The 10,892-nt window shown below is 32.6% G+C and overlaps 1 protein-coding gene across 1 annotated transcript in view; it reads right to left on the bottom strand.

Moving 5' to 3' along the window:
* The window catches only part of VAX1 (ventral anterior homeobox 1), an 8,667-nt gene extending 6,654 nt beyond the window's left edge, over positions 1-2,013 (bottom strand). Inside the window, exon 1 of the mRNA XM_053691753.1 lies at positions 1,770-2,013. Within this exon, the coding sequence (XP_053547728.1) occupies positions 1,770-2,013 (244 nt within the window). The remainder of the gene's footprint in view (positions 1-1,769) is intronic.
* Positions 2,014-10,892: the final 8,879 nt, after the last annotated feature.

The raw sequence follows: 10,892 nt of genomic DNA, 5'->3' as shown, positions 1-10,892 counted from the left end.
TTACATATACAGAATTGTGCCTCACTAATGATAGATAGATAGATAGATAGATAGATAGATAGATAGATAGATAGATAGATAGATAGATAGATAGATAGATAGATCGATAGATGATAGACCGACAGACAGACAGATGATAGATAGATAGATAGATAGATAGATAGATAGAAATATAGAATTGTGCCTCACTAATGATAGATAGATTTATCTATTTATCATCTATCTATCTATCTGTCTTTCTATCTAATCTATCTGTCTAAATCAATCAACCAATTAATCGAATTATCTGTTTATATAAGTGCATATCATCTTCCCTAAACGAGGGATCGAGTTATATTGATATAATATTTATATTCCCCTCTCTCTACAGTTTTCATAGAATCTAAACTTTGGAAAATGTGCCCTTCTGTTCTCAATCTTAAACACATTTTGCAATTAAACTAATTTAGTTAAGATTGGGGAATGGAATCAATGCCAGCAACAGCTTTCACCCCGACCTCATCTGCTATAGATTATGCACATTTAATCTGACCCTAGATAAAAATGTCACCAAAAATAAAAGTTACATCAAATGAGAATGTGTAATATTTTGGGTAAATATCCCAAACATTCTCACTGGCTTCTTAAACACTTGTAAATAGATCCTTATCTAACATGACTATATCTGAGGTTAGGAAATGTAACTCTCCTTTAGTGCTTATATAAAATAATAACAATAAATATTTCCAGTTAGGCTGATTACTACAAACAAGTTGTGTATCTTGTAAAATAAACACTGTATAATTGGCTGAGGTGTGGATTTTATTTGCTACATTATTATCATTTATTGGTCTTGTCATTTCAAAAACATGAAACATAAAGAAAATGTTTACAGATTTATTTTTTTCTGTTCAGAAATAATCAACTGACTGTAACATCAATATCTTGGTTTCAGCCGAGCAAATGTGAAAAACAGATTTATTTGTCCAAAAAAGGTCTCCAATAAAAATAATTAAATACACATAAAATACTTAGAGTTTGTATATACTTCGGTTGCTTGACTAAAAAACTAATTTTACATGAAGTATTCTTTAACTCTATCCAACCAACGCTTTGTATTTTTATTTATTTATTGGCATGAAATATTCATGTCTAATTGGAAATATTGAATAAATGCAAAACATTTAATCTTCGGACACATTCATATAACTATATAGCTTAGAAAAATGAATAAGCTTTTGTGTGCAATCAAATCTAAACTTATCACCTGATGTTAACATTAAGCAGAATTTACTAAGTTAATAATCGATTTTATATATATATATATATATATATATATATATATATATATATATATATATATATATATATATATATATATATATATATATACATATATATATACATATATATATATATATATATATATAAAAGTAATAAGTATATATATATATATATATATATATATATATATATATATATATACTGCATTGGAGTGTTCTCTTTTTCGCGAGGGCTGGGGAGTCCAGTATAATTGTAATATATATATATATATATATATATATATATATATATATATATATATATATATATAAAGTAATATATATATATATACATTGTATATATATATATATACATTGTATATATATATATATATATATATATATACACATTATATATATATATATATATATATATATATATATATATATATATATATATATATATATATATATATATATATATATATATATATATATATATATATATAGTGAAAAGGGGAATATTACCTCTTACAAGTATTCTTCTGCAGTATTCTGGGTCCGCAGTACCAATGCTTTTATTTTTCGTGCATGCTTCTGAGGTTCCTGAAGCTGGATAGCTGCTTTGTTGCTCTTTCAAGTAAGGAGTAGAAATATTTCCCTGACTGTCTCTGCTCTCCTTTCCTTCCTTGTGCCCTGCTTTTGATATCCTGTTGCTATCTTCTACTGTAGAGTTGCACCTCACCTCCATTTTGCTGAGTTTCTCAAACATATAGTGCAAAAAAAGATATATTTATATTTTTTGGAGGAATTGGAAGGTGTTTGTATTGATATTATTTGGTGTTGGCAGATGCTGGATCCTGTTTCCCAAAGATCATGAGTCTGGCAAAAAAAAGATTGAAGAAAAAAACAAGAGAGCTCCTTAACCCTGGAAGACAGACGTTCATGTGTTAGAAGGCTCCTAGGTGTCCAGCAGTCTTTGTGATCAAGTAGAAATCTAAAAAGATTTAATGCCAGCCTTATTACCCAAACACCCAGTTAGAATCATGTAGAGGTCGCTTACTAGATGCTTGGATTGATTAGGGGTAATTTTGAAGCCTCTACATTTAGGCTACCTCATGAATACACTAAATTGTTTGGATAATATATTAGATCTCAAATGGATGGTTTTTACGCTTGTCCCCAATCAAGCAGACTTTAGCCAGCATATAAAACTAAAATGATTGGTCTCTGAGTGCAAGGTGCAGAGACAGGAGACAATCACAGAGGAAGACCTCTAGGAATAGGAATAATAATAATAATAATAATAATAATAAAGACCTTAAAATAAATAAATAAAAATATCTACTTTTCTCTGTTAAACAAAAATCCTTTTAAAATTGCCAGGACAAACAAAAGCCCTTGTGGTGTCTGTATATTTATTTCTGTAAATTATATTCTTCTGTTGGAAATCAAGTTCACAAAATAGACACAAAAAATGAACAACAGAAAAAAAAAATGTGCTTAAAAAAAACAAAAAACAAAGTGCAAAATTGTTCCTTTTATCCTTCACTTTCAACAATCTTTCCAGCACTTGTCAGTTCTCTTCAAGCTTCTTCTGCAGAGCAAATACTTAGATTTTTTTTTTCACAGGCTGTTCATTAAGAGCAAGCCTTATACACAGATAGATCCAAGAGGTTAAAGGAATACTGAAGAGTAGGTAGGTAACGAGGGACACTGGAAACCAGTGTAGATATTCCCTGAATATTCTGCAGTAAAAAACAAAGTTTTACCCTGATCATTCCATTGCCCTTGTTACAACATCTCTGAGAAGAGAGGCAGCCAGTAATCCAATATAACCATTGATTAGGATACTATAGTTCAATTCAAATCAATGCCCTTGTGCAAAGAGCAAACTGAAGCCCCTGTCACCTTGCAGAATCCCCTCCTCTGCTGCTCTGATTTTTTTTTTCCTTCTTCATTCTTTTAATGAGGAATGTGGGTGAATAAAGGGATTGAGGGATGGTAATTATCTAATAGGGCCAGTGTTAACACACAGTCCTCTGAGTGTGGGTGTCTGCCAATAGCTCTTGGCAGGGTGAAAGGCCACATATAGCCGTGTTCTCATTGAGGAGAACTTTCAGGGCTTAGAGAGGGAGGGGAAAGACAATAAAAAGAATTCCCTTGAGAAAATTGAAATGCAAAATTGTAACAGACCTGTGTGTTTAATCCAGCAAGGACAGGAGAGTTTTTTTATTTTATTTATTTATTTATTATTTTTTTTGTGTGATCATTTTCTTTTTAATGTTTATAGAGATAGATTAGGAAAGTTTAAAAAAAAAAAAATGTAAATATGTTTTTGAAAACCATGCTTTATTTATAAGGAAGAGATTAGCCTCATACCTGCTAGACAGAAACACCACCATAGAGGGCCCCACTTAAATCATGGCTGTAAGCCCACTAGCTAATATTACCAGATAGGTTCCTAATAAGTACAACATGCAAGATTTAAAGGGTCATTAAACATAGAATTTAAAGGACATCGAACCCTTATTGATTTTGTGTTAGCAAAAAATGTGCAGTCTCAAACCCCTTATAGAAGCCAAAAAGCAAAAATGTTTTCAAAATACTGCAAGACTAAACCAGGTGTCAGTTTTGCAGCACTTGCATGCTACAGAGTTTGCCTTTTGGCTCCATTGGAACCATGGGAAAATGATTATGTTTACACAAATGCAAGTGCCTTTATTTCCTTATGAAATGTTCATTCATTATTAACTTTGCCTGATTTTCCCATAGTTTACCTCTGCCGATTGTGCTGGAGTGTAACCTGCATAATTAAAGGGACAGTCTAGGCCAAAATAAACTTTCATGATTCAGATAGGGCATGTAATTTTAAACAATTTTCCAATTTACTTTTATCACCAATTTTGCTTTGTTCTCTTGGTATTCTTAGTTGAAAGCTTAACCCAGGAGGTTCATATGCTAATTTCTTAGACCTTGAAGCCCACCTCTTTCAGATTGCATTTTAACAGTTTTTCACCACTAGAGGGTGTTAGTTCACGTATTTCATATAGATAACACTGTGCTCGTGCACGAGAAGTTATCTGGGAGCAGGCACTGATTGGCTAGACTGCAAGTCTGTCAAAAGAACTGAAAAAAGGGGCAGTTTGCAGAGGCTTAGATACAAGATAATCACAGAGGTTAAAAGTATATTATTATAACTGTGTTGGTTATGCAAAACTGGGAAATGGGTAATAAAGGGATTATCTATCTTTTAAAACAATAAAAATTCTGGTGTAGACTGTCCCTTTAAAGAAATATTAAACAGTATGAGTTTGTAATCTAAAATGTTTAATAAAGTGTAGTACAAAAACTTAGCAATATACTTTCATTATTTTTTGTCACATTTTCTTGCAATTTAACTGTTTTTCTTTTCTAAATTCCAATGAGTTTCTAAATAATTAATGGACGCCACCATGCTTGAACTTATATTTTTATTTTCTCACTCTCCTGCTGAGGACAAGTGGGGACATATATATTATAGGCAATAGAAGAGACTGTACAAGCTAGGCTGCATGGAACATAGGATTATCTAATAGGGTTTCCATGCTTCCTTGTTTGCGCAAACTCTATTTTATTGCCTGATTTATATATGTCCCTAATTGTTCTCAACCGAAGACTGAGATAAATAGATAACTAGTTGAAATAGAACAGTGCCCATTACTTTATAGAAAATGAACCTTTAGAATTATATCTTCAATATTTAAGCAACTAACATAATAAAATATATCTTCTACATATTCTTCTAAGGCTTCTCTTTGCTTTGAATACATCTTTATGTCAATCATGTATTTACTGTTTAATATCCCTTTAAAAATACTGCAGTTTGTCTGACCTAGCTACATGATACAAAGTGATTGCTTGGAGTTATTTTACACCTGACCTCTGATTGACCATAAATAAACATATTCAGAATGGTTTCCATTAGCTGTATATGTGGCTGAATCCTTATTTATAAAAACCTTCACATTTTATTATCAAAATTACAGTTCTCACTGCTTTCAAATACTCTTTGCGATGCATTTCCTTTAATGTCCAATCTTTTTGTATGTATATAGTTGGGTTGTAGATGGTCAGAAAAAAAAACTATGTTATGCATATGAAAGATGGAAAAATAGTAATAATTGCTAATCAGCATCAGCAGTGCTGAGGTCATGATTTGCTTTACTGTGATCTCATGAGATTTCACATAAATCTTGTGATTTTTCATAGTAAACTTCCTTAAAGGTACAGCATACACCAATTTTGATATAACTGCATGTAATAGACACTACTATAAAGAAGATAATGCACAGATACTGAAATACAAATCCAGTATAACACTTTTTAAAAACTTAACCCAGTTTAGCACTGTTGATGAGGTTAGGCTGGGACACCCATAGAAAAGGGCTGAGAAAGCAGGGAGAGCAGACATTCCCCTCCCCCCCCTCCCCTGCATATGAAAAGACTCATTACACAAACAGGAGCAAGCAGGAATCTGTAGACTTGAGTCTACATCTGATACTTTGGGGCTTAGTTAGGAATCTGAAAATCAGCATAATGTTATTAAAAAATAAGAAAAATTATACTGTATTTCTCTACAGCAGTGCTTTCCAAACTATGTGTCGTGTTTTTAATTTTTTTTTTTGGTTTCCGACTTCCTGCCTGCCTGCAACGCATATCACATGGTTGACACATGATTAATACCTAGTGGGTTACAGATCATCTTAACCTATTCCCATTGGCGGCTTTAAGGGCACATTGGCTCGAGACTGCACGTTTAGTCTCCTCAATCGGCACGTGACTGCATGTGTAGTCAGTGAGTGGGACAGCTGCTTGATGATGATATGCAAGTGTCTTTATCTGATATTCCACCAAATATTCAGAAACGTTGTTCATCCCATAAGCCTCATACAACCCATTCAAATAGTAAGTAGCTATTGGTGTTATTAAACTGTTTTTTAATTCTTGCACATACTTACTGTTACTTGTAAATACATTTTGTTATTATATAATTTATGTATGTGTCCGTATCTCTTAGGTAATATCTGGCAGACTTGCTGGGTCTATGTTTTATGTTTCTTAAAACAAGTCACTTAAACCTCCTGTTTGCTAGTACAACTGAATTACTAGGTTGTGAAATGATGTAGGACTAAAAAGTGTGTCCCCAACATGAAAAGTTTGGAAAGCTCTGCTCTACAGTATTCATCAGCATACAATTTTTTTAAAAACAAAAAAGTTTCCAATTTACTAGCATTTACAAATTTAATCTCTTTGGTATCCTTTGTTGAAAATCAGTTAGGCAGACTCAGGAACGTGCATGTATCTGGAGAAATGTATAGTAGCACCTTTGCTGAAAGTCTTTTAACAATGTTATTAATTTCCAAGAGTAACAGTGTTTGAAGTGTTCCAGACACGTGCATTCTATCTATCTAGATATTCTCTTAAAAAATGAGAGCAAAGCAAATTTGATAATAAATTTAAAATTTCTTAAAGTTGACTGTTTATAAACTAAAATTTAAAACTCAGTGAGATTTGATATAAATATGTATCCTTTGTTACGTGCATTAAAAAAATTGCAACCCTGAATACTGCTTTCGATAGAGCGTTAATTACTTGCTAGAAGTAAACTTTTTGTGCGCTTTGGGTTGCGTTCCTATTACAAGTAGAAAGTAAAAAGTTATCGCTCTCGTGCTAACCTGATTCCCCCGTAGAAGTCAAAGGAGCAAAAAAATAGATAAAAAAACCTACCCGTGCGCAAATCCGAACGCATATTCTCATGTGTGCTAACTCAACATGAAAATATGAATATTTCACATTCCAGTGTTCTTCACATAGAAGAATATGTTCTATTTATTCATAAAAACATTGTCTACATTGTCTACATATATCTGATGGTATGTTGGTACAATATATATCTGCATGATTATATATATATATATATAAGTATAGCTATGTACAGATATATATATATATTTATACTGTTTATATATATATATATATATATATATATATATATATATATATATATATATATATATATATAAATATCTATTTATAAATACATAGAACATTTCCTGCTATGTGCAGAACACAGGAATGTGAAATATTTACATTAAATACACAGTATAACACTTTATTAAATATGAATATTGCATAGTTATGCTTTAACATGTTTTCATCCTGCAAAGCTCTAAAGCACACATACATATATATATAGACGAACAGGAAGCACGCCAAAGGTCTTGCATATATTAATCAATTTATTCATGAACGTTTTCGGGCCCAAAATGACCCGTCCTCAGACTCTATATACATTGCTTTTGAATAGCACCCAAGGCTGCTGTGGATTTAGTTCTGGAGTGCACTTTGTTGGAAACATTTATATATATATATATATATATATATATGAGAACATATGTATTAATGTGTTTATGGGTATATATATGTCTGTAAATACATATATACAAATATAAATATATATACTGTATATGTAATACTTACATATACATCTTTAGACATGTATATGTATGTATTTCTATGCTAAATCCCCTTGCCTGCCTTTTTTTTTCTAACACCTGAGACCTCATATGTTTGAGCCTTTATAACTTTTTAGTGCAATATTTTTTTAAAATCATTTTATCAGATAGTGTTATATGAGTGTAACTGTATTGTGTAATCTATTTTTGATGTGTTTTGTGACACTTTTTGTCTTGCGAGACAGTTAATCACAGCTAAGGATGCGCTAAACCAATGAGTGTTATCTAAAATAGCACTCAAGCAATCGCGTTCAACTTGTAATATGAGTGCAATTTAACTTGCATGCAAATGAAGTTTGTGCTGCACTCGCAACCTGGCCCTAAATGTTTTGTTTATTAATTTTATTACAGATTTGTGATCCCTGTTTGTGATGTGGGAGTGCATAGGTAAAACATAATTTGTGTTTGCTTATGAACACAGCAAACTGCATGTGAAGTGTTCTCTACATGAAACCTATAAGCAGTATGATGAAAGTTCTAGTCTGAAAACACGAGGACATAGAGGGCCAAATAAAATATCACTTCCGCGAGTGCAATATTTGTGCTCCACTTAGTAAATGTGCACTGGTATTACAAGTTAGGTGCAATGCGAATGCGATTTTACAAGAGCGTGCTTCCATAGACATGGCATGAGGACCTAGCTCAGCGAAGGGGGTGAGTCATGCAGCGATGAGAAGCAAAGGCTAAATATATATGTATATGAATATATACATATATAAATATGTTTATATACACATATTAACACATAAATATATATGTATATAAGCATATACATATATATTTATTGAGAACACACAGTTCCACATAGACCGGTATGAAAAGGCATTTTTCAGTGACAATTTTTTTTCTAACACCCCACACCCCCACACTTTAACCACTAAAAACTGCTTAATGAAGTTTTACTTATATACTGTATATAAAAAACAAAGGTGACACTTTTTTATTTTCAAAAAGTGACCTCACATCTTATTTTTGGGGCAATTGGGGGACGTTTTAAAAATTAACCAGAGGTCTGATCTCTGGTTAATTTTTTGAGCTCTAATGTAATTGTAATGGCTGGTTATTTATGGCGTTCCAATAAACGGGCGATAAATTAGCGTTCCACGTGTAATCTAGCCCAGAATGGGGCATATAATTAAATAATTAATTTCATTAAAAAATAACAGCTATCAAATAAATGCATTTGTATAAAAACATTAAAAGGACATGAAACCAAATATTTTACTTTCATTTTTTTGAAAGAGTGTAAAATTATGATTCCCCCTCAAAATGTTTTTCTTTCAAGAGCACTATATGGTAGCAGTTTCACAATGTTATTAGCAATGCTATACATTTGCAAGAGCACTAGATGGCAGCAGTGTTTGTGTAAACTACAGGTAGCCCTCAGTTTACGCCGGGGTTAGGTTCCAGAAGGAATGGTTGTAAATCGAAACTGTTGTAAATTGAAACCCAGTTCATAATGTGAGTCAATGGGAAGTGAGGGAGTTAGGTTCCAGGCCCCTCTCAAAATTGTCATAAGTAACACCTAATACATTATTTTTAAAGCTTTGAAATGAAGACTTTAAATCCTAAACAGCATTATAAACCTAATAATATAGATTGTATTATCATCAAACTAAGTTTAATGAGCAAAAACATTTGCTAACAGCACCTATTTAAATAATTACACAACAGACTGCATCATCATCAAACTAAGTTTAATGAACAAAAACGTTTTTTTACTTTCATTTTTCTGCAATCAGTTCTCTGCATTGTTAGCATGTTAGATAATATTGGGTCTACACCTATTCTATGCATTTCAATCTGCAGTGATTAATAGGCAGTTAGGCACCCTCACCTCAAGCAGCTGGATAGGAAGATAATAGGGAAGTGGCTGCTCGATAGCTAATGTCTGTTCTGTGTACACAGATTAATTTCAGACCTGTTAAGTTGCATAACTTTGCTGCAAAACAAGCGGACAGCTCCACCTACTGGCTATTTTAATTAGTGCACATGACTGAAAAAAGGTTGTTATTCTGAAACGGCGCAAATTGAACCAGCGTAAACCAAAGGCCACCTGTACAGCAATGTTGTGCTGCAGACGCGCACACTACCTACCTAGGTATGCTCTTTAATAAAGAACAGCATGAGAAAGAAGAAAATTTGATCATCAAAGTAAATTGTAAACATTTTTTTAAAATTGTATGTCCTGTCTGAATCATGAGAGAAAAATATTGGGTTTCATGTCCTTTTAAGTGAAAGCTGTTTAACCCCTTAATGACCAAGATGTAACCTGTACGTCGCTGGTCATTAAGGGATTGTCTGGGTATAATATCCCGAGCAGCAAGACCGTGATATTAGACCCTACCTTTCCTCCTGCAGGCTTGCAAAAATATAGTGGTCTTGTTTCCACCATATCGTTAAGGGGTTATATATCTTAGACCTATTGGTAGAGAGAGACAAGTCTTTTTTTATGCACTAAAATAAGTTTTATTCCACATGGAAACACCATTAAAAATTATTTAATACATTTTAACCCTTTCATGACAGTGTTAATTTGTCACAATGTTCTGATGTAAACAAATTGAAATTCCGCAATCGTGCACACGACCGCAAGATTTTTATGATGGGATTGGGTCAGGGGGACATCCCTTTGATGCTAGGCACACGCTCCAGACCGCGATCACATCCTGGAAGAGCTGTTGGCTTCAGGACAGCCAAATGGCTAGGACATTCTTTTCCGTCCTAACAACTCTGGCACGGTTAGGACGGAATAGAACGTCAGAACAGCGTTAAAAGGTTAAACACTCTTTTGGAGAAAATAAAAACAAAACAAAAACTTTAATGCTTTTTAAACATTATTCTTCCAATTTGGAATTTATAAATAGCAGTAATTTGGTGCCAATGAATTTCCGCTCAAGATGCGCCTTTCCTGTTTCCATAGGGCATGCTTATTCTGGTGGAAAGCGAACTAAGTGATATGAAATCTATGGTTCATTAGTAGGTTTTCCAGTGCATTTAAACAAAACAAAAAAAAAACAAAAGAAAGTTTACATCAGTTTCTTATACAAGTCATCAAACCTGTTTATCCACATAATTACATAGTATGGAAAAC

This window comes from Bombina bombina, chromosome 9, assembly GCF_027579735.1.
Source record: "Bombina bombina isolate aBomBom1 chromosome 9, aBomBom1.pri, whole genome shotgun sequence".
Lineage (NCBI taxonomy): Eukaryota > Metazoa > Chordata > Amphibia > Anura > Bombinatoridae > Bombina > Bombina bombina.
The sequence above is the reverse complement of the archived record's forward strand: the minus strand, read 5'-3'. Positions and strand labels throughout refer to the sequence as shown.